This window comes from Marmota monax, unplaced genomic scaffold (assembly GCF_021218885.2).
Source record: "Marmota monax isolate L192 unplaced genomic scaffold, Marmota_monax_Labrador192_F-V1.1 WCK01_AAM20220418_F8-fsc00231, whole genome shotgun sequence".
NCBI classification, from domain to species: Eukaryota; Metazoa; Chordata; class Mammalia; order Rodentia; family Sciuridae; genus Marmota; species Marmota monax.
Genome location: NW_026693458.1, coordinates 1,963,234 through 1,988,097, shown reverse-complemented (window position 1 = coordinate 1,988,097; position 24,864 = coordinate 1,963,234). Strand labels below are relative to the sequence as shown.

The window sequence follows — 24,864 nt, the reverse complement described above, 5'->3', positions numbered from 1 at the left end:
GATGCCACTAAATTAACTGAAAACAAGCCAGTATCAAAGAAATACCTATTTCCAATCAAGGTTAAAGATATACCATCATTTTCCCTCACACTATCCTTTTACCCAATATAAACAAGCAATAAGGACTAGAGAAATTTTTCCAAGAGAAACTGACTTACTGTCCTCATGTTCAATCTACCTGATCAAACTTACAAAAAGAAACTTGACCAGGGTTAAGAGAATTTTTTTATTTTTCCAGGTTTTCAAAATGATTCCACTTTCTTCTTCATGCTAAACAAACCATAAGCCTGAAATATCACAGATTAACCAAATGTTTTATTGGCCAAGACTATATTACATTACATATTTTCCCCCAAATGAGTCTGCTGCTCAGTACCAGTGCTGTGCTTCTGGCATGAAGTAGCCCTTTCCATTGCAATTCTAAAACGTGCTGTCCTAGCTGGTCCAAAACAGCTCTGATTTACAGAAGTGTACAGTGTGAGAAGCCATTATGTTTAAAAATTAAATTAAGAGGATACTCAGGTTATATGTGCACAAGAGGGCTAAGGATATTTGTCTTAAAATCACTCAAAAGTGTAACAACAACACAAGTACTGCTACCACCTACACATACACAATGTTAGATAGACAAAAACATAGAAAAATGCCCAAGAATGTCATGGGCCTTAGCAATGCAGGGCCAGATTAGCAGGAAGGCCAAAAATCAAAAGCACCAAGTTTAAGGAAACCAAGAGAAGAACAGTCACTCATTCTGACAATGGAAGTGGCCATGCGCAGGGCAAGTGTGGCTGGCTCCTACCAGAACTCACCAGCACTGATGAATCATCTGTTTGCATGTCGACTCACGGGTGTTCCACATAGCTCAGAGACAATTCAAACATTTATTAGTACTGTCCACAGAATTCAAGTTATTCTTACACTTTCAAAACTCAACAGTCTACAGTGACTTAGTCTATAGGTAAATACTATCTTATATATTTTCTATAAAATTTTTAATATTACACAAAAAACACAGGTTTTGATGTCTCAGTTCTAGGTAAGGATGTTAACCTCAGTTCTGAAACTCATGTATTTCCTCAGAATAAATTATCTGAAGACAAACTTTCAATATTTGTTGAAAAATGCTACTTACTCAAAATACAAAATTTTAACCAAGTTATTTGATGTTTAATGCAGTTCTCTTTGTGGTAAAGGCTTTTTTTCCCCCTGAGATTTCTCTGGCTCTTAATAAAGGCTTCTGGTTATTAAGATGTTGATGACAGTATTGTCCTGAGACAGCTCTGATATGCAGTAAGTTGAATCTGTATAGGTCTTCTGACATTTAATATGTTCCTAGGGTTTCACTCCACGCTAACAAGAGAGCAGGCCCAACGATGTGCATTTAACAACAGACCAAACCTGTAAGAGCCTAACATAACACACTAATCTTTGTTTAAAAAAAAAAAAAAGGAAAGTCAAGTACTGAAGACCTGGAAGTGGAGAGCTGTCCCAGGCACTTGTTTCCTTTCCCTGTCTGCCACCTCCCAACGCGGCACTCAGGTTTGCTGTGGCAGTCGTCTCCACCCCACTAACCATGGACCAGGGAGAATGCAAGGTGATTTTTAAAGGACTGGGCTTAAATGTGATATTTGGTGTCACATTCCCTGGCCAGCCCCACCTGGACCAACACTATAGGGAAATCTCATCAAGCTATACCTTACTGTGCGTCATGCAGTAAGGCAGGAGTTCCCTGAGGGCTTTCCAAACTCATTCCACACTGGGGCTTTTGCTCTGGTGTGCATCCTGGTGCGATGGACCCTAAGAGCTGCCTTACGGACAAAAGTTTTTCCACACTCATCACATTCATAGGGTTTGTCCCCTGTGTGAATCCTCTGGTGCACGCTGAGAGTTGAATTCTGGGCAAAAGCCTTCCCACATTCATTGCACTCGTAGGGCTTCTCCCCTGTGTGAATTCTCTGGTGTGCACCAAGGTGCGATTTCTGGGAGAACGCTTTCCCACACTCACCACACTCGTAGGGTCTCACACCTGTGTGAACCCTCTGGTGCACCCTGAGAGTTGAGTTCTGGGCAAAAGCCTTCCCACAGTCGCTGCACTCGTAGGGCTTCTCCCCCGTGTGCACCCTCTGGTGGGCACTAACATACGACTTCTCGGAAAAGCTTTTCCCACACTGGTGACACTCGTACGGCTTCTCCCCCATGCGCGTCCTCAGGTGTGCTCTGAGGTGTGACGTCTTGGAGAAAGCCTTCCCACACTCAGTACACTCGTAGGGTTTCTCCCCTGTGTGAGTCCTGTGATGCGCTCGGAGGGCTGAACTATCAGCAAACGTTTTCCCACACTGACTGCACCCGTAGGGCTTCTCCCCCGTGTGCGTTCTCTGGTGGGCGCAGAGGTGTGTCCTTTGAGAGAAGGTTTTCCCACATTCGCTGCACTCATAGGGCTTCTCCCCTCTGTGAATTCTCTGGTGCACGATGAGGGCTGCCTTGTAGACAAAACGTTTCCCGCATACGTTACACCCATAGGGCTTTTCCCCTGTGTGGGTCCTCTCGTGTCCACTGAGGTACGATTTCTGGGAGAAAGTTTTTCCACATTCACTACACTCATAGGGTTTCTCCCCTGTGTGAATTCTTTGATGTGTGCTGAGGTGTGTTTTCTGAGAAAAGGTTTTCCCACACTCGTTACATTCATAGAGTTTCTCCCCTGTGTGGATTTTCTGATGTGCTCTGAGGGCTGAATTGTGGGCAAAAGTTTTCTCACAGTCACTGCATTCGTAGGGTTTCTCCCCTGTGTGAGTCCTCTGATGCACTCTGAGGGCTGAATTATGGGCAAAGGTTTTCTCACAGTCATTACACCCATAGGGCTTCTCCCCCGTGTGAATTCTCTGATGGGCTCTGAAGGCTGAGTTATAGGTAAAGGATCTGCCACATTCATTACACCCGTAGGGCTTCTCCCCTGTGTGAATTCTCTCATGGGCTCTGAGAACAGAAACATGGGCAAAAGATCTCCCACACACATGACACGCATAGGGCTTCTCGCCTGTGTGAATTCTCTGATGTGCCCTGAGGGTTGAAGTGTCAGCAAAAGCTTTCCCACACTGGCTACATTCATAGGGTTTTTCCCCAGTGTGAGTTCTCTGATGTGCACTGAGATGTGTCTTGTGAGAGAAAGTCTTCCCACATTCAATGCATGCATAGGGTCTTTCACCCCTGTGAGTTCTCTGATGTGCTGTCAGATGTGACGTTTTGGAGAACGTTTTCCCACAGTCAGCACATTCATAGGGTTTCCCACCCGGGTGAACTTTCTGATATTCCTTGAGATGTCCCATCACGGAGGTTTTCGCATACTCACGGCTGTGGCAGATCTTCATCTCTGTGTCTGTTCTCTGCTGTCCCATGGGGGGTGGTGTGTGACATTTCCTGCAGTCGTTGTTACCATAAGGTTTCTCCTTTGTGTGAAGCCTCAGATGTTCACTGAGGTTTGACTTCTCACAGAAAGTGTTCCCACATTTATTGCATTCACAGAGTTTGGACGCCATATGAGTTCCAGGATGCTGACTAGGGTGTGAATGTGAACAAAAGAATTTCCCACATTCCTCACATTTGTAAGGGTTCTCCCCTGAGTAAGTCTTCTGATCCTGAATGGGGTGTGCTTTCTGGTAAAAGGATTCCCTGCATTTCCCGTACAGACCTGACTGGCAGGGTTTCTCTTGAGTTTGCTGATGTGTGATAAGGCCTAATTTCCAGAAGAAGGTATTAGTACATTCAGGACATTCACAGAAGTTATCTCCAATTGGCTTCTCCTGATGTACTATGTGGGCCAGACTTTGGCTCAAGTTTTCTTCACATGGATTGCTTTCAAGAACACTCTGTCCTGTAACAGGTCTCTGAGCTTGAATTAGGGGTAACTTCCCACATGAATTAATACCATTTTCATCACATTCCTGGTGTGTTACAGCCAGGTGAACTTTACTGTACTCCTCGATGGTGGATTCGCAGCAGAATTCCCCACAGTCACTAACATCAGAGCACTTCTCCCTTGGGTCAGCTCTCGTGTGGCTAAACAGAGTTGTCCTATCACAGTTTTTCCCAAGCTCATCACCCTGACAGCACTGCTCTTCTGTTGGAGAACTCTCAACTGTAAGGCAGACAGTTTTTTCATACAAAATTTTCCCAAACTCACTGCATTCAAACAATTGCTCCAATGTTTGAAATCTCTGATCCTTATCTTTCTTAACACTAACAGTTTTCACATTTTTATTATATTCATGAGATTTCTCTCCAGTATGAGTGTCCCTGTGTTTAATAGAAAGCTGCAAATTTTCACATACAGTCATGTAATCAGCCTTCTCTCTTGAATAGTCTCCTTCACTAATAATTAACTCAGAAATGACTGGAAAATTCATTTGACATGAATCATGTTTATAGGTTATTTTTCCTGAAAAACCTGAAGCTATGCCCAAATTAAATGGTTTTTCTAGAACTTTCTGTCCTTCTTTACTCAGTGTTTTATCACCAATGAATATTACTTGCCATAGAGGCTTCCCTTGTTTGTCTTGATTTCCCTTGATGTGGACGTCTACTTTGTAATAACCTAAAATGAGAAAAAATTGGAAACATAAATCTTACATTTCTTATGTAAAGGAACTTAAACTATTTTGTGCTACATATTTTATTCTGATGTTTCTGGTCATGCATCCAAGATCAATTCACACACACAGAGACAGCCATTCTCCTCCCTCATCCATGGATGTTGTTTTTTTTTAAAAGCACGTATTACTTTCAGTGAGAGCCAAAACAGAATAGCCTCATTCCTCCAAGGTTCTTCCTTCTGACAACTGAAAACCCAACAAAAGAAAAGTAACTACATGTGAAAATGCTTCAAAAAATGTAAAGAAAGTGGACCTCAGAACTTAAGAAAATGACACAATGGAGAATTCCAAGGCTTTTTTTCCTACTTCTTAGATGTACTACACTGTACACTGAAGAAGCCAATGATATGAAGATAACAAAGATACAGACAAAAATATGCTCTAAGAAAAGTCTATTCATTCTAGTCAATGGTCTCAAAGGTCTAATAAAATAGAAACTTTTTTGGACAAACTCCACCTACTCAAGCCAAACAAAACTACAGTTCCACAGAGGCTGAGCAGGAAGCGAATCTTCCAGGGCCAGAGACACAGAAGACAGGCGGTTTTGTATTTCCCTTCGTGAGCCAAATGACGAGTTTATAGGAAAGATGATGAAGGATACAAAGAAAGTTCCATTTTGGGAATATGCTGGGAGATGGTGATAGCAGCCACTGACAAACCCCACCTGCAGCCATATTCTTACTAATTTATAAAACAAAGAATCTCAAGAACAACAAATATTTTGTTTTAGGGCACCAGTGGCAATTCACAAAAGATAGAGGAAAGAAACAACAAAGAAAACTTAAAGCACAGAAACAAGAGGAAGAAGTACATGGTAAGCGTGACCCCACAGGTAGGAAGATGAGGTTGCACTTAGATAACCACACTTTCAAGACCTGATGACACAATGCGTTCAATAACAGCTGGATTCACATTCTTCTCAAATGACATGAAACATCCTAGGATAAAAGAAAAACCTTCACAAATATAAAAGAATGGAAATTATACAAGGATGATTTCAACCTCCAGAGAAATTATACTAGGAATCAGTAAACAAAGGTATACGGAGAAATAAAAATATTTGTAAACTAGGCACTTTTGAATAACTCAGGAGTGAAAGTGGAAGCTTACAGAAAACATTTCTGAAGTGAATAGAAACACAAACAAAACACAGGAATTTGTGGGCTGCAGCTAAAGCAGTGCTCAGAAGTAAACTCATGGCTTAAAATGTTTCACATTAGAAAAGAAAGATCGACAGTCAGTTACCTAAGCATCTCCTCTAAGAAACTAAATAAAAAGAGGAAATTAAATCCAAAGAACAAAGAAGGAAGAAAATAGCAAAGATTAGAGAAGATATTGCAATTGAAAACAGAAAACAACACAGAAGGTTAATCAAACCAAACTTAGTTCTTGAAAAGATTTTAAATTTTTGATTAAAATTAATAGGAAAATCAAAAGATACAAATTATCAACATCAGAAAAACAAGAGGGAGGTGTGCTTACTGACACAACAGACATTGAAGAGATCATAAAGGAAGGTTAGCAAAAACTCTTATATTAGTTCAGGTTACTATTACAAATCGCCATAAACTGGGTGACTTAAACAACAAATATTTATCACAGTTCTGGAAGCTGGAAGTCCAAAAAGAGTGCTAGCCTGGTCATGTTCTGTCAGCACTCTCATGCACTAGACCACTGACTTCCTGTTATTTATTCACACAGTGCAAAGAGGTACTAGTTGCCTGGACTCTTCTTGTAAGAGCACTCTAAACTCTTCATGGAAGCTCCACCTGCATGACTTAACTACCTTCCAAAAGTTGCACCTCTAAATGGAGACATCAGGATCAGAGTTTCAACATATGACTGGAGGAAAGGGAACAAATATTCAGTCCACTGCAAACTCTATGCCCACAAACAATTCACATAAATAATAAGCAAATTCCTTAGAAAAAAAACAAACTTCTAAATTCACTTAAGAAGAAAGATAACCTAACCTAAATAATTATACACACACAAATGCAGAATATATATATAAAATATGCAGTTTACATATTATACTATATATACACATATGTAATAAACTACATAATACATATATGTAGCATGATACATAAATAAAGGAAATAAACAAAAAGTCTATAACATCAGGCTTGAGAGTAAGAGACTGAATGATTTCTAAAATTGGGAAAAATAAGAGTGGCATCCATACTCACCACCGTTACTCAAGACTGTGCTAGAATTATCAGCTAGTGCAATATGACAAGAATAAAAACAAAAAGATGTGGAGTAGTTCTATTAAAAAAAAAAAACATCCACACAAACAAAATAATCTACAAACAAGTTCTCTGAACTAATAAGAATTTTAGCAAAATCAAAATACAAGGCCTGTATATAATCCTATGCCTATAAACAAACAATAATTAATGGGTTGGAATTTGAAATTACAGCAACAATATTATTTAGCATGTCATCAAAACTATTTTTTAAAATCTTGATATTGATAACGTGAAAGCTGCAAAACACTGAAGAAGGAAATCCTAAATAAATGAGGAGAGACACTGGTAATTCTCTTCAAGTAAATATAGAGATTCAACACAATTCCAGTTGAAATGCCAGCATGCTTGTCTTCCTTTCTCTTTTTCTTTTAATAAGGAAAGGAGATCATTTTAAATTCTTAGAGAAGATGAAAGTTAGAAAACTACCTGATTTCAAAAACTTCTTTCATGTGTGTGTGGTGCTTGGGATCTAAGCCAGGGTAGGCAAACACTCTACCACTGAATGCTTCTCTGGTCTTCTATACAGTAATCAAGATAATACAATGCTGGCATAGGACAGACATGTAGATGAATAAAATAGAACAGAGACTCCAGAAACACACTCACAAGTATACATTCACTAATATTTCTGTTTGTTTACTTGTGGTGCTGGGGATTGAACCAGGGCCTTGTGCATGCAAGGCAAGCACTCTACCAACTGAGCTACATCCCCAGCCCATTTTTATTTCTAAGTAATGCAAAGACACAATTTGATGGAAAAACAGCCTTTTCAACAAATAGAACTAGAATAACTGGACTCCCTATTTTAAAAGTTTAAAACGTGACATACAACTCATATTTTCTATGTAAGTTAATAATCAATGGATCATAATCTAAGTGTAGAAAGTTAAACTTTAAAATTTCTAAAAGAGAGCAAGAATAAATCTGTATTACTTTTAAGTTCTGAAGGTTATAGACAGAAAAAACAAACCATGATCCATAAGATAAAATTAATAATTGGACCTTATCAAGATTAATGCTCAGTTTTAGCCAGCCACTTTTGAAACCATACCAATAGAAGAAACAGGTGGCAACATCATTACCTGCCAAGTGGGAACAGACGTCCAGACTCCTGGCCGATCTCCACTGGCACCCTGGGTTAGGGAGACAGCCTCCACATTAACACCAAGCAGAGGTGGGAGATCAGGCATCCCTCAGGCATCTGCTGACACTAACTGTCTTCCATTTCATCAGGTGCCAAGGCCCCTAGTTCATCATCCTTCTCTCCACTTTGCAGGATTTCTGTGTGTGTGTGTGTGTGTGTGTGTGTGTTTTCACATAAATACATACGTCTGAACTCGGGGTACAGTAGGAAGGAAAATGCTTACTCTACTTTTCCTCAATCCTTTCCTAAGAAGAGTCATGAACCTATTGTATATAGTCTTATAGGACATTTCTAATTTACTTTGATAACCAGCTATTTAAGTCATTTGGATCCATTTTTCTGTGTTACTTTTAAGTTATTTCAAGATCCTATCCCCAATGTCCTAGAGTGCCACTTGAGACCAACTGTCTTAAAGCACGTGTTTGCTTGAGCTTTCCACCCTGTTTCTCTAATTTATTAGACGATCTAACTCCTGACCCAAGTACTCCACTGCTCAAGTCTCCATATCTGGTAGACCAAGCCCTCCTGTATCATTCTTATTTATGAATGGGATCTTGTCTAGTATGGCATTAAATCTATACATATATATCCCCACTTGAGTTTATCACGTAGGTATTTCTTCTCTTTATTAGGGTTACCTAAAGTTTGACCCATTCTGTTGTTTTTTATTCTAAGAAATTGTCCATTCCTTGGTTTTATAGTTTATTAATTTCTGATTTTACTTTTAAATTCTTCTACTTTCATTAGTGTATTTTTGTTACTCTTTTTGCTTAATTTATTAAGCAAACTTACTCCTGTTAACTAATTTAGCTATAGTTGAAGGTTCCTAATATACAACCACATATATTCAAAAGTATGCAATTTTGGATTTCCTTTTATATACATTGATTAATAAAGATAATTTTTTTAGTTTTCATGTAGCACTTTTGTTTATTCATTTTATTAATTTCTAGATTTATCACACTATGTTCAGAGAATATTTGTGGCGATTCTAATTAGTTAGAATAATATTACATTTTCATTTTCTTATGATTATTTCATGGGAACAATCTTTGCATTCGGCATCCATAAATTTATGGTTCACTTGAGTACAATGCTATTTATATCTCCTACAGTAGTACTACTGTTTAATCAGATGACATATATTATGATGTCCTAATTCTAATGAGTTTTAGTTTCTTAGGACTCCACTATTTGGTGATTTTTTGAATACTGATATTATTTTATTTGGTATAATCATTCAGATTCTTAAAACTTTTTTTAACCCATGTTTTTGAGCAAAAGAGGTTTCCTTTCTTTTTCAAGTCCAATGACTTGAGAGTGCTAGGCAAAGGTCTGCCACTGAGCTAAATACCCAACCCCAAGGGGCTTCTTTTAATTCAATGTACTTTAACTTGCTAACGCCAAATCTGAATAACAAGGGGAGATAAAACCTACATTATTTTATTCTTATTGACTTAACAACTTTACCATTCTTTTATGCTCCATCTAAATTAGGCCAACCTTTATGTTATTTGTTTACAGTCTTCTCTTTATAAGTTATTTTTCTGAGACATTTGTTACAGTGACAGACAGCTGGATTAGTATCACACTACGGGTTTAAGGACCCCAATTCTCTGATAGTGCTCACTCACCTGGGTACTTGTGGCTTAGGAATCTGTCCTCTAAAGACCACGGTTCTTCTCCTTGCTCCAATTTGAATATCAACTTGGGCTTGGTAATGCAATACCCTATAAATAGAATAATTGAGGGTGCTTATGTACCAGATCCTCAGTCTTTTGGGTTTGCAAAAAATGGGTTAAAAAAAAACAGGCAAGTAAAGGTGCTCAAGTAAATGTGCTCAACTGAAGTGTACTATTTCTGTTTTGCTACAGGTTTCAATTACTTTAGACCTCTTAATCCAAAGCTTGATTACCAATGTTCATCTCGATAGAGTCCACGTGTTTTGATAATTAGAAAACAAAAAGGAAATATATTCTAGAGGGAGTCACATGGTCAGGTCTGCTCACCCACGGAGACCAGGTGGCTGTAGTTCTCCAGCATCACCTCTCTGTACAGAGTCCTCTGAGCAGGGCCCATGTGCCGCCACTCCTCCGGGGAGAGTTCCACAGTCACATCCTCGAATGACACTGATCCCTGTGTCAAACATTTTGTTCAAGGGCTCAGAATTAGATAACAGAAAAAAAAAATGCTTTTGAGAACTACTTTTTCTATCTGTTCTGGAGCTCAAAACTGAATGGTTTTACAAAAGGCCTACCCTGGACCTAATTTTGTTGTAAACTTTGGTATTACTCAATTAGTTAGATAAGCTTTTAGTGTACTGTAATTCATTTATATACGTAAATGAATTACAGATTTTCAAAGACCAAAAAAAAAAAAAAAAAAGCCAATGTAGACAGACATTCTACAATTATTTATTCACATCCCAATGGGTCACCCTAGGTATTCTCTAGGATGTTCACATTTTCCTTGGACAGCATCATATAACTAATGGAAGCCAACAAAGAGATCCATATATGCTCTGTAGACCTTGCACCTGACAGAACTCAAGTAGAAAGACATATAAATCTAGAGCACCCGAAGAGCAAAGAACAGTTTACAAAGGAGTTGGAACCAGAGTTGGAACACTACCTATACTAAAATAATAGTAATTGTGATAATAGGAATAGATCACACAGGAGGAAAAAAATCACCATGTGGTTAACAACGTTCTCATGTAGCTACCCGGTCCAGATGCTTAACCAGCTTTTAAATTTTTTTATTTTATTAAAAAAAATAGTGCCAAAAATTGATATGGTGGTGCAAAAAACTTGGTATTGGAGAAACAAAAGTAAAAAATGCATTAGAAGTTGTAGTGAAACGGATCTGTTCATGCAGCTACTAAGGGTCCATTGAACATAAAGACAGAAAGGTCTCTTAAATAAGTATGCACTTGATTTTAGGGCAGAGAACAGATAGCTAACTTGAAGGTGGTATTTTTAGAGTTACTAACAATTTAAGTGCTATCATCAGACAGCTCCCAGAGCACATAGGGATTAAGGAAGAAAAAATACAAAAATAACAGCTAAAGAACCAGGGTTATTAAAAAGGCTGGTAGAAAATGTACAGGTCACAAAGCCAGAAGAGTTTCCTGCAAACTAATAACAGAATTAGGAGAGGGTATCTTAGAAGCCAAGAAAAGGGAAATTTCCCACAACAAAAAACTTCAAATTCAAGCTAACAAGTGTTAAGAGTGAAATAGTAAAGACCCAAGAATATTCTCTCTTCACAAAAGCAATAAAAATCTAGTAAAAAGTGAAGAATCAACTTTTTCAGACCTCTGTAAGCTAATCCAAAATTCACAGCAATCTGAAGAGCTGTTATAAAAGAAAAACAGCAGCATCATACTAAGAACTGTGATCTTGGGACATTTTAACTTGTCCATCTCCATGTCTTTCCCCTCAATTCTGCAGTAGCTTCAACTGAGAACCAATGGTCTGAAATACAGTGAAAAATAGCAGTCTGGCAACTAGGAGGAGGCAGATCTGGGTTCACGTTCAAAGCCTCACTCCCAGACACTCACTCATCATTTGACCTGTCTGATAGTTCCCAGCAGAACACACTTGCAAAGCTCAGCTAGTTAAAAAAAAAAAAAAGCCTTATCCTCAAAGGCCTTACTTAGTCAAAGGCATTTAAAGCAATTGTTTAACTTAGCAGTGCCCTGGAATGGTGATAAACAGTGGGAACGTCAGTTTCAGTTTTCAAAAAACTAAAAAAGAAAAAAAGAAGAATGACATGTGCACAAAAGTCTTGAAAAGTTCCCTTATATTCCTGAGACTCTAGAAGGCTGCCAACATAGAGCTGAGCAGCCGGTCGGGATTGTGAGCATGCTTAGGACAGACAGGAGAAGGCCCAAGGCTACCGCTCTGCATGACCTGGAAGTCTACAGTAAGCAGAGCATGAAGGCTGGTTCAGAGGTGGAAATGGCCTGATGCTCCTAAAGGAGCAGAACCCTTTGGCAAAACCCGGAAGACATACTGATTTCAGGAATTAAAGAAATTTCTGCAGAGACTTCAGCTGCCTGCCACTCACAACAAAAACACAGGCTCTTCAGAACTAGTTGTTAAAGTCACTGAATAAATAAATTTCAACCCTCACTCCTGTGGAGGGGAGAAATTCTTGATTTCTACAGTTGCCACAGTGTTTTATTTAAAATATCCAGTTTTCAACAAAAAAATTACAAAAGATAAAAATTAAAAAGAAAGTAATATCCATGTGGAAGGGGAAAAGTGCAATAAATAGGAATAACTCCTGAGGAAACAGATACTGGATTAACCAGACAATGACTTCAAATCAGCTATTTTAAATCTGGTCAAAGACCCAGTGAAAGATGATGTCTAAGGACCAAAATAAAACATGAAAATCACATTTCACCCAATAAAGTATACGAACAAAGTGATAAATGTTGTAAAAAGGAATCAAATAGAAACTCTACAGTTGAAAAGTACAATAACTGAAAAAAAATTCATATAAAAATTTGTTCAACAGTAGATGTGAGCAAGTGTGGGGGGGAGCAAAGGACGACATACGTGTCTCTTAAGAGTATGCAATGAGGGAAACAAAGAAATAATGACAGAAAATGAGCTGTGGGACAGCATCAAGCTTGTTCTCAGGCAGGATGAGAGTGCCAGACAGAAAGAAGAGTGGGCCTGAAAAGAAATTAAAGAAAACAATAGCAATGAAGTCCCGAAATTCATGATTAGTCTACACCCTGAAGCAGCTCAAAAAACTTCAAATAGGATAAACTTGGAGTAAGAGGCCACAGCTGGACCCTTGATAATCAAAGTGTTAAAAAGCCAAAGACAGACAATCTTTTTTTTTTTTTTTTTTTTTTTTTGTGGTACTGGGGACTGAACCAGGGACATTCTACCACTGAGCCCCATCCCCAACCCTGTTTATTTTTATTTTGAAACAAATTCTCACTAAGTTGCCCAGGTTGGCACTGAACCTGCCTCAGCCTCCTGAGTAGCTGGGATTACCTGCCTAGGTCACTATAGGCAGTAACAAAGAGATAATTTTAAAATTAGCAAGAGAGAAATGACTAGTCATATTAAAGGTGATTTCTAATGAGAAACCATGAAGACAGAAGTTAATGGGATGACATATTCAAAGTACTCAAAGAAAAAAACTGTCAACCAAGAATCATCAACAGGCAACCAAAACCTCCCCAGAGAAACAAAAACTAAGAAAATTCATCAAAGGCAAAACTGCCCTATGAGAAATAAAAAGGGTGTGGTCCAGACAGAAAGTAGATTAAAGTTGCTTGGGACTTGGAAAGAACACAGTGAGAGTTAGGGGTTTGAAGGCAATGAAGATGTTCTAAAACTAATTGTGGTGATTCCTTCATGAACCTGAGAACACAGTGAAAAATTCCTGAATTCTGCATTTAATTGGGTGAGCAGTATAATACATGAACTAAATCTCAACAAAGCTGAAAAATAAGAGAGGATGAAGTCATCAGAGACAACAAAGAAGACCAAAGGGTCAGGGATGGAGTACAGAGATGAGCCACGTGAAAGGACAAGAGACGATGACTCCCTGAAGACACTGGCAGGGAAAGGACAGGACAGTGCAGAGAAACTTTCCAGGACAGAACGAGAAGTAGAGGCAAGTGTTGCACAAAAGTTAAGTAAGGAAAGGAGGAGGGCCACTGGATGTATTACAACCCACAGGGCCCTGAGATCACAGGCAATCTTCTATGTTTTTAGCAAGTTATTAACTAAATCACCAACTTGAACCTTCCACAAGGAAGCAGTCTCCTTTAGATTTCTCATCAATGTAAATCTTTAAGTATTATCTGTCTGACACTCTGCCATGACTATCAGAAACCTCAGAGAAGTATTGCAGCTCTTTTAGAATTTGTCTAGCAGGTTTTCTGGCTATTGCCGGAAGGCCCCCCCACCAAAAAAAAAAAAAAAAAAAAAAAAAAAAAAACCTCAGAAATAAACTGTAACTTGGCTTGGTAAATTTACAATATTTAAGGACCTGTGTCTACCCATGTGCTACTTTTGACTCTACTGTTGCTCAATATTTCCGTACCTTCTATGAAAGTCTTTCTACTTTTTCCACGTTAATGTACAGACACAGAAACCTTTATAAAATCAATTGTAAAACAAACTGGTTATTACAAACCAAACTCACCGGATATGTGTTCATTTTCTGCAGCTCCTAGAAGAGTGGAGGAAACTGAAGATTCAGCTGGGGATAAGAGAAACAGGGGTCATCAGAGACGTAGTTTGCCTTAAAACTGTAAAAATCTCATCATATCAGCTGTATAAAAAGGTTCCTGATGAGGAATAGCCCTTTGACTCTTAAAAGGGACAAGAAAGACTACATAGAGGCAGCAAGAACTAAACACGTGCATCTCGATATGATTATATGTCACCAAGGTGAAAATCGTTTTTTGTTGATATATCAAAAAAGTTAAAATAAAAGAACAGGATTGGCTAACAAAGCTCAACCACATAAGAAATGAAACTCTATCTTCATTAAAACTAGTGTCACAAAAACTATACGGGCTGGCTTATTAAATTCTTACTGTCTTTCCAAAGTTAGAATACACACAGAAAATTCAGAAATAAAGATGGGATGTTTTATGCAATATATTTTTAAACTTTCAATTCTAAATTGGTTGTTGATTTTTTAAAGAAAGACCTTTTGATAAGTTGCTATGGCACTCATCTGTGTAAGTGAACAGCACTCTGCTTGGCTCCTGGTTCTGCCCTGGGTAACTTTAAGACTCAGGATTTTTGAGCTTCCAATATAGAAAACTTCCTCTACTATCATTTTGTTATTCTCTATGTTCAGGAAAGAGGGAGCATCACATAACTCTACATGCCACATGAGATGACTGGCATGGTATGAGACAGCTCAGGATCTGGAAAGGCTGAGGGGAGAATGAAGGAAATGGGATGTTGAAGATTTTGACAGTTGGTTGTCTCCCCCAGATATCAAGCCCTCACCAGCCCTCCAGGAAGTGCCTTTTGCTTTGCAGCCTGGTGGCCATCCATTCCTTTCAACACCAAGTTGAAAACTAGTTCACAGCATCCATGATCACAAAGCCTGTGATGCCACTGGAAGTGGTGGCTTCACCAAGTCTGACTCATGCTGTGTAGGGAATCAAGAACTGCCTCTAACAGAGCAAAGCAGTACCTTCTCCTTTCTAGAATCTTCTGTGTTTGCTCTGAAGCTCTGGGAGGAATCTCATCAAACTTCTAGTTAGTGGCAGTAGTCACTAGGACTCCCTCTTCCCTGCTTATAAAAGCTGCTTTGCTCCATGGTTCCAGGACCAGACCTGAGGAGCAAATTTGAACCCTCACCTAACACCCTAAACCTGATTCTTCTGGAATTCACTAGAAGTATGCTATCCTTTATTGTAGCCTTATCCACATGCAATTACTGAACACCTTAAATTTGGCTCATGTCCCAAGCCAAAATAATATATTGGATGTACTGAGTTAAATGAAATACATCAGTGAAATTGGCTTTGTCTGATGATTTTTTTTTTTCCTGTAGTCACTGAAAACTTCCAAATTTCGTGCATGTTTTGCATTATCTTTCTACTGGACAGCACTGCACGGCAACATCGATCTGTGCCTTTGAGGGCACAGATAGCCTGAAACGTGCAGAGAGGTTCAGGAGCTGAGATCCTTCTGACCCAAGCGCTCTGTGGAGATCCCACAAATCCCAGGATCTGTTTCGCACATGGTGAGATTCTCTCCACAATCTATCACAGTCATCATCCTTGGAGACTTGGGAACAGCCGCGCCACCTAAGTCCTCTGAAGGTTTCAGGCAGGAAGGATGTAAAGAAGAGCCAGTGACAGGGGGTAAAACTGTGTTGGAGGGGTGGGTCCTCTCTCACCTACTTAAGGTGTCCTGGGGCACCCACCCCCATGAATACCTTCCATGTTTTAAAATGGCTTGTTTAATAAACACGTCCCGAAGGTGCAATAAATGCCAAACCAAGAAAACAAGCGTCTCCTGCTCAGGACTACACTTGCTCGGTGCTTGTGACCCGCATTTGACAAAACGTCCTACAGGCAGCTAAGGGGGGTGGAGCTGGCGGTCACAGCCTCCCGCCGGTCACCAAGGCTACCACCGCGCATCCCCCTCTCCGCACCGCAGACCCCGGGCCGCGCGGGGACCTGCGCGCTCGGTCCCCCGCACACGCCCACCTGTCCCGAGGCTCCACGCCGCGCGGAGCCGTCGCCGGCGCTCTCACCCGGGGGCACAGCGTCTGCTCTCGCACAGAAGCCAAGCGGCGGAGGCAGCATCCCGTGCCGGGCGGGGCCTGCGCGTATGCAGACGGAGCTCCGACCGCCGTTCCCAGAGTGCAGCGCGGGAAGCCCGTGACGTCAGAAACTACACTTCCCATGAGCCTCTGCGCCCCGGGCACGATTTTGCTGGGCTTCCTTAGACCTGAGGGAGAGTTTGGCCTGAGGTTTGCAACCTGGGTGTTTCCAGAATATGGGCCTAACAAGCTGCAATGCGTGGTTCCCAATTGGATGCTCTTTGGGAGGAAAAAACAGCTGCAAACAGATGTTAACAGCCGGGGGCATGAATATGGCTGGACATTAAAAGTACTAAGAAAAATTACCCTTACTTGGTGTGATGATATTGAGAAATTGTACAGTTGTGTGTTTGAAGATTAAAGTATTACTTTAAAATGATGCAACGAAACAGAAAGCAATTACGGCAGAATTGTTAAATGCTGCATGTTAATTGTTAAAAGATTCAGAATTGTTAAATCTGTATGTGCAATGCTCTTTTACCATTTTCAACTGTTCTCGGTATTTGACTGTTTATGACGTACATAGGAAAAGACCTGGAGAGGGGGAAATTGGGGGTAGGGAAGTGAGAAGACCGTCCTATCCGTATGGAAGTATGCCTTTAAACTCAAAACTGCCAAGAGAAATAAAGGTACATTCAAATATATCTTGAAATAGTACACCTACTAGCAGTGTTTATCTGGAAGGTGGGCGGAGGGAAGCTAGCTGATCAAACTTACCCAGTCATGCGTGAAAACACATGCAACCCAAAATAAGAAAATGATCATTTCCTCAACCTTGCATTTCCATGAGGAAATCTTCCTTGAAACTTAACGTGTGCATTATGACATTAAAAAAAAAAAAAAAAAAAAAAAACCCTTAGGGACATGTGATACAATAATAGTTTTTTTTTTAATTAATAAGCTTTTTTTAGAGCAGCTTTCCATATACAGAAAAATCAAGCAGAAAGCCAAAGTCCCCACATACTCACTCTCGTCAGCCTACACTCAGGTTCCCCTACTATTAACATCTTGTATAGAATAGGATGTTTTGTACAATTAGTGAAATTCACTCTTCGTTTCCTATAGTTCTTTGGGTTTTTTCAAATGCAAAATGGGGTGGAGCATGACTTCCACTGATACAATAACGTAACATTCATTAAAGTTATTTATATAGGGGCTCAGAATCAATGGGGCCTTCGGGTCATTATAGTAATCATCCAAAATTATTTCACATCCCTAAAAATCCTCTATGCTCTACCAATTCACCCTCCCATATATTTTCCTTTGGCTGAATGTTATTTAGTTGGACAGTTGGAATCACACAGTATGTTGCCTTTTCATACTAGCTTCCTTAAAACAGACATGTGAATAATCATTTTCCATATCTTTCCACAGCTTGATATCTCATTTAAAAAAATCTCTGGATAATACATTCCAGAGTATGGATATACCACAGTTTATCCACTTACGTATATAAAGACATCTTTGATGCTTCCAAGTGTTTGCAGTTATGAATAAAACTGCTATAAACTTTTGTACACAGGCTTTTGTGTGGACCTAGTTTTTCAAACCTGCTAGGTAATTATTAAGGAACACAATTACTAGACTGTGTAGTGAAACTACATTTAGGTTTATTGTTTAAAAATCTGCCAGGCTGTCTTCAGAAGTATCTTTCATTTTATATTCTCACCAGCAATTGCTCCACATCCTTACTAGCATTTAATGTTGTCAGTGTTTCAGATTTTGGACATTTTAATAGGTATGTAGTGATGTGTTCCTGTAAGACTCATAATTTGCAATTCTCTCATAACATGATTCCAGGCTTCTTTTAATATGCTTATTTGCCATAAGCATGTCTTCTTGGGCAAGGTGTCTGTTCAACTTTTTCACTCACTTTTTATTGTCCTATGATTGAATTTTAAGAGTTATTTTTGTATTAGAAATAAAATTATTCAGCCCGCCCGCTGTGGAAGCGGCTGCGGCTGAGCGGCGAGCAGCGTCGCGATGTCGGGGCTGCCCACTAGCCTGGAGCCCCTGCGCCCAGAGCAGAGCGCGCTGGAGGCGTCGCGCGCTCGCTTCGTGCTGGGGCTGGACGTGGGCAGCTCTATGATCCGCTGCCACGTCTATGACCGGACGGCGCGGGTCTGCGGCTCCAGCGCGCAGAAGGTAGAAAATCTTTATCCTCGAGTTGGCTGGGTTGAAATTGATCCTGACATTCTCTGGACTCAATTTGTTGCTGTAATAAAAGATGCTATCAAAGCTGCAGGAGCACAGACGAACCAGATTGTTGGTCTTGGTATATCCACACAGAGCAACTTTCATTACGTGGAACAGGAAAACAGGAAATCATTTTCACAACTTTATTAGTTGGCAAGACCTAAGAGCAATTGAACTTGTAAAATCCTGGAATGATTCTCTTGTAATGAAGTTCCTGCACAGTTCCTGCAGAGTGCTGCACTTCTTCACTAGAAGTAAGGAACTCCTAGCAGCCAGTCGGTTCACCTTCACCATCCAGCAGGCTTCTTTGCGATTGGCCTGGATTTTACAGAACCTGACAGAGGTACAGAATGCAGTTGAAGAAGAAAATTGTTGCTTTGGGACTATTGATACCTGGTTGCTATACAAGCTCACAAAAGGTTCTCAGTATGCCACGGATTTTTCAAATGCCAGTACAACTGGACTTTTTGATCCATATGAGATGTGTTGGAGCAGGCTCATTACCTCCATGATTTCCGTACCACTCTCTCTCCTGCCTCCCGTGAAGGACACCAGCCACAATTTTGGATCAGTGGATGAAGAGATATTTGGGGTGCCTATACCAATAGTTGCCTTGGTCGGCGACCAGCAATCAGCCATGTTCGGAGAGTGCTGCTTCCAGACAGGAGATGTAAAATTAACCATGGGAACTGGGACTTTTTTGGATATTAATACTGGAAACGACCCTGAACATACTGTTGGAGGCTTTTATCCATTGATCGGGTGGAAAATTGGACAAGAAGTTGTATGCTTAGCTGAAGGCAATGCAGGAGACACTGGAAGTGCCATAAAATGGGCTCAGCAATTAGATCTTTTCACAGATGCTGCTGAGACTGAAAAAATGGCCAAAAGTTTGGAAGATTCTGAAGGAGTTTATTTTGTTCCATCTTTTAGTGGATTACAGGCTCCATTAAATGACCCCTGTGCATGTGCTTCTTTTATGGGTTTGAAGCCTTCTACCAATAAACACCATCTTGTCCGAGCAATACTGGAGTCAATAGCTTTCAGAAACAAACAATTATATGAGATGATGCAGAAAGAGATCCATATTCCTGTTACAAACGTCCGGGCAGATGGAGGCGTTTGTAAGAACGGTTTTGTCATGCAGATGACTTCAGACCTGATTAATGAGAATATAGACAGACCAGCCCACTTTGACATGTCCTGTTTGGGTGCTGCTTCTCTTGCTGGCCTTGCTGTTGGGTTTTGGACTGACAAGGAGGAACTAAAGAAATTGAGGCAAAGTTAAATGGTTTTCAAGCCGCAGAAGAAATGTCAAGAATATGAAATGAATATGGAAAACTGGGTCAAAGCAGTGAAATGCTCCATGAATTGGTATAACAAGACATAACACTAAATGAAACAGTCAAGACTGTAGCCGGCTGGTGGATGCCACCTGCAGATTACAGTGCTCAGGGAGGACTGGTACAACAGGGACCACAGAGAAGATTCAAAATGAGCTTCGCAACCTGGGAGAAAAAGTGTTGCTCTTAAAAAACAAAAACAAAACTAACTAAAAAACACTAACTTTTTTTTTAATCTTGGTAAAATTATAAGGCGGCAGCAATACCTCAAAACTTCGTCTTCAATTTTCTAGCAAATTCCACAGGACATCAGCCATTTCCAACTGGATTTTGACAGTTATGAGCCCTCCTCTTTTTTAAACTGGGTCAGTGGTACATGGAACATAATTGTTTAGCATCCGAGAGCTAATAATTCTAGGTGAAACACCATTCACATTTTGCTCCAAATTATTGGAAAAATATTTCTTTAATTCTTTACAACTAAGTGGGCCAAACCAGGCATAGTGGAGCATACTTGTAATCCTGTCTATTTGGGAGGCTGAGGCAGAAGGATCAAGGCCAGCCTCAGCAATTTAGAGAGACCCTATCTCAAAATGAAAAGGGCTGGGATGTAGCTCAATAGCAGAGCACCCCTGGGTTCAATCCCCAGTACCAACAAAAAGAAAGAAAGAGAAAATTAAGTGGGATATTTGAAATCCATAAAGCTAAAAAGAAAGAGTAACTGAGAAAATATGGAAGTTTAAAATAATAAAAATTCAAATGTAAAGCCATAATTTTTCAATGTCATATCCAAATATGAGCTCAATGTGCCCTTCTCAGAAAAGCTTATTATTGAGTCAATTTTTTCCTTTTTTGGGCGTAAAGATACTGCCCTAATTTTCCCTTGTCCAGCCAAAATCTAAGCATTCTTTATATGTGGAAAAGCACTGGAAAACTAATTTTAGTTAATGGACTGAAATATATAATGATTTTTAAGGAACAGAAAAATATCTTTTAGTTTCTTTCTCAAATAACATTTCTTTCAAAAATTCTGGATGAAGTATAACATTCTATTTTTTTACAAAATGCAGGCAGTTAAACTACATCTTGCCTTTCTTCTCCTGTTCTTTATCTCTCTTAGTTATTGAGATGCTTACATAAGTGTCTTTTGGTTTTATTAAGTGCCTAATTGATAGATTTTAGTTTTAAAAAGGTGCCCTAGTTTATTGGCAATTTAAGACTTGCCTTCATGGCGGTATTTCACTTGTTGGTGTCTCATTCTAATGTTTGTCCAGCCTACTCATCTCTCTGAGCTACATGCAGTGGCACGTAGAATTGACAGGAGTGCATTCACAGTCACAGTTGCCCTTCTAGCCACAGAGCTGGAGATCCACAGAGAGGAGCCGAGTTCATTCATTACTCCCACTGTCAGATTTCATTTCTAGAATCAATGTAAAGGAGAAACCCCAGGCTGAGTATGAAATTGTCGTAAGGCAGCTGACCAGCCCCCAAATCGTTTTTATGTTATTTGTCCCTGCCTGCATTTGGGGATTTGAATTTGCAAGAATGAATGAATGAATTTCCCTTTTTATCAAGATTTATCACATACAAGTCCTGCATGGTAGAATTGGCTATTGTGTAATAATGAAAGTGGGGGAGGAACTGTTCGGGGAATCTTCTTATTGATGCCATTTTTCTCCATTTGAGAATCCAGTTGATAGACCAACAGTTAAAGTGCATTTCTGCAGATTCCATTTCCATGACCTTCAAGTGTCTCTTTCAATGACTAAATGTTACCTGATGGAGGCATTGTAGTAAATACAAAGTATCATTAGCTCCATGAAGATTTGGATATTTTTTTGTTAAACAAAGATGGTTTGGGGGCTGGGGTTGTGGCTCAGTGGTAGAGCGCTCGCCTAGCACGTGCGGGGTGCCATGTTCAATCCTCAGCCCCACATAAAAATAAAACAAAGATATTGTGTCCAACTACAACTAAAAGAACAAAAACAATATTTTTTTAAAAGGATGGTTTGGTTTACTGTAACAAGTCATAGCTCTTTATGTAGATAATATCTTATTATTTTTGTTCTCTTTTTATATCCTTTTTACAAAGTTTAGTGGCCAATTAAAGGCTTCTCTACCAAAATTACATGAAAACTGCTCTTGTTGTGTTAATATTTCTTTTGGCTTCTGCTTCTCAGTGGGTGTGATTTCACGGAAACGATTCTGTCTTTTGGATTAGAATATACTGAATTGTAATATTATTCCTAAAAATTTGTTTCATTTCTTCTGCACATTCTTCTTTCTCAACATTCAATTACAAAACAAAGGAGAAATACCTTTTAGATAATATAGGAAAATAATTTTGAATATCTCTTATTAGAATTGAACTACTCCTTGAAGAGCAGTTGCTAATTTTTTTTCTTCTGAGAATCTAGAAACTAATCTTTTATTTGTAGTGTTTCTGGCTGTTTTTAGTGACATGATTTAGTAAATCTTTTGTCATATTTAACCAAATTCAGTAATAAGGTGATATTTGCTTTTGTGGTCATAAAAACAATTGATAATGAAAGTCAGTTGAGTGGGAAAAAATCACTTTTTCCATCTGTCAAGTTTACTTTCCATTTTTATGCTAATATTTGAAAAGAATTAAATGTGCTAATGTTCCTCAGCATGTTTTATTTTCCCATTATGGATCTATCAGATAGTTTTAGTTCTTAAGCAGTCTCTTAAGTTCTTAAGGAGGAGAGTGTTCCAAGTTCTTAAGGAGGAGAATGTTCCTGTACAGTCCATGTTAAAGTGGTTCTAATTGCTTTTATACTATAGAATTACTGAGTTTTAAATCCCTTTTATCCACCCATGACCTGGGCTTGCACTCTCAGCATTAACACTTTGGACTGGATAGTCTTTGTTCTGGGGTACAGTGCTGTGCATCAGAAGAGTATCCCCAACCTCCACCCTGTCGCTTCCAGCATCCTCCTCATAGTTGTTATGGCCAAAAAATGTCTCCAAACACTGCCACCATGGGAGGCAAAATCACCCCCGTTGAGAACCACCAATGTGGGCTAGGAGAAGAAAATTGAAGACTCAGGAATAGAGTATCATACTCCTGTTCTGACGCTTAGGGGACCCTCACAATATAATGATTGTCCTTTAAAAAATTTTTTTGGTGGTACTGGGGGATCAAACCCAGGGCCTCCATCCTGCTAGGCAAGGACTCTACCCGGAGCTTCATCTCCAGCTGGTAATTGTCTAATATTTTTACCCGCTCATCGCTACCGCAACCTTTGCAGCCTTTGTCATCTTAATCAGTAGGTCTAGGACTTCAGTTTAGAATTAATCTATTCTACAGACCATCTGCTACTTGATCTGCTTTTTTGCCTCCCTTTCATCTCCGAGCAAGAGATGACCACTCTCTTTTTCTGCCTTCTGTGGAAACCTCCAGACTGGAAGCTCCCTGAAAGCAGGAGCCAAATCTGTTTCTTTCTCCAGAGCTTAACACTGTGCCTTCTTGTTTGTGGGATGAATTTTTGCTTTGTTTTAAAGTGCAACTTTGATTGTATACATATTTTATCTTTGATGTTACATACTTTTGTTGATATGGAACCGTTTATATTTGTTAAAAGTAAAATATGTCTCTGTTGAATTGATAACTTTGTTATAAGAGCTAGAATCCTTGTATTGTTTATTTAAAAATACTTCATATGTCCGTGTATTTGCAAATGTATTTTTATATAGATGTACACCCATAAATACAATTATATTTACTCTTTTTTTGGGGGGGGGTGTGTTGGGTATTGACCCCAGGGCCTCATGGGTGCTAAGCAATACCCTACCACTCAGCTGCTCCCTCAGCTCTATTAACTTTTAAAGGTATAATTGAAGCCTTTCTAGTCACAGGGTTTATATGTTTGACTGCAGATGACTAACAGAGATTAAATCATAACATTGCCAAACACTTAAGCGCTATAGGAAAGGAACTTCAGACATAGCCCTTTCTGCAAGACACACTGGGAACTAGTCTTTAAAATAGTACAGCCCAGGAGGCTGTCAGGAATTTTATAATTCTTTAAGGTGAGAGAAAGCTGTGCTCCAGGGTCCTTCAGATTTAAGTGATTCTAGTGATTCTAGAGTCATCCTAGAGATAGCCTAAAGAATGCTTGAATATACCCGGAAGGAGTCTGAATCCCTTTGGGAAATTTAAATCATGTTTTTTCAAAGAAGAGTTAAAAACCCCAAACATACCTTGGATCTTTAAGACCTACCCGATTCCAGAATCATCATCTCAAATTCCCAAAGCCAGGCCATCTGGTTCACAGTAGTCAAAAATGGGTAACTCTAAACTGGTGGTCAGGGTGGTGCATACCTGTAATCCCAGTGGCTAGAGAGGCTGAGGCAGGAGAATCATGAGTTCAAAGCCAGCCTCAGCAAGGATGAGATGCTAAGCAAGTCATAAGACCCTATCTCTAAATAAATAGAGTACAAAGTAGGGCTGGGGATGTGGCTCAGGAGTTTAGTGCTCCTAAATTCAATCCCCAGTACCCCCTCAAAATGGGTTACCCCCCAAAATAAAGTAGGTAACCCAGAATTGTGGGTTTTTTAAGTTTTGGAGCCTCGTAACCATAAATATTTTGGTGCCAGCATCTAAATCACAGGCTATACTGTCACTATATTCCCATAGAATCCTTGGCCCAAGAAGAATTCAAGAATGATCTTGGGTATAGAAAGGATAGAGACATGAGCCTGCAGAATCAAATGTTTCTGAAATTCTGTTCTTTTTCTACTGTTGTACCTCCTTTACTATAAATTTGTTATTAAAATGGCTACGTCTAGATAGATATCTATACTGTATAGAGGAAAAATGTTAGAGGGACCCCACCCTAACTAATTCTTGGGCTGAGGGTATAGCTCAGTGGTAGAATGCTTTCCTAGCATGTACAAGGTCCTGGGCTCAATTCCCAGCACTGCAG

General features: G+C 39.5%; 2 protein-coding genes and 1 non-coding gene across 3 annotated transcripts; 2 read left to right on the top strand and 1 right to left on the bottom strand.

Annotated features, from left to right (window-relative positions):
* Positions 1-212: 212 nt before the first annotated feature.
* On the bottom strand, positions 213-16,399 carry Znf658 (zinc finger protein 658). Its single transcript, XM_046457765.2, has 5 exons — positions 16,308-16,399; positions 14,226-14,282; positions 10,055-10,181; positions 9,680-9,775; positions 213-4,588 (listed from the first exon to the last, which is right to left on the bottom strand). The coding sequence occupies exons 2-5, from the start codon at positions 14,238-14,240 to the stop codon at positions 1,707-1,709; spliced, it is 3,120 nt and encodes a 1,039-aa protein (XP_046313721.1). The 5' UTR covers positions 14,241-14,282; positions 16,308-16,399; the 3' UTR covers positions 213-1,706.
* On the top strand, positions 13,921-13,982 carry LOC124101660 (U7 small nuclear RNA). The gene has a single exon (XR_006854681.1). It is a non-coding gene; the product is annotated as a U7 small nuclear RNA (small nuclear RNA).
* A 1,960-nt stretch (positions 16,400-18,359) lies between the features above and the next one.
* On the top strand, positions 18,360-20,041 carry LOC124101652 (putative glycerol kinase 5). Its single transcript, XM_046457758.2, is given in 2 exon segments — positions 18,360-18,661; positions 18,663-20,041. Coding segments are annotated over 2 exon segments (1,602 nt in total). The 3' UTR covers positions 19,963-20,041.
* The last annotated feature ends 4,823 nt before the right edge of the window (positions 20,042-24,864 follow it).

Bases quoted from the DNA above. Each gene is read 5' to 3' on its own strand.
- Znf658 (XM_046457765.2), bottom strand. The intron at 9,776-10,054 runs GTGAGCAGACCT...TTCTATTTATAG, and splicing joins CAGCCACCTGGTCTCCGTGG to GGTATTGCATTACCAAGCCC. The intron at 4,589-9,679 runs GTGAGTGAGCAC...TTCTCATTTTAG, and splicing joins CCTAAGCCACAAGTACCCAG to GTTATTACAAAGTAGACGTC.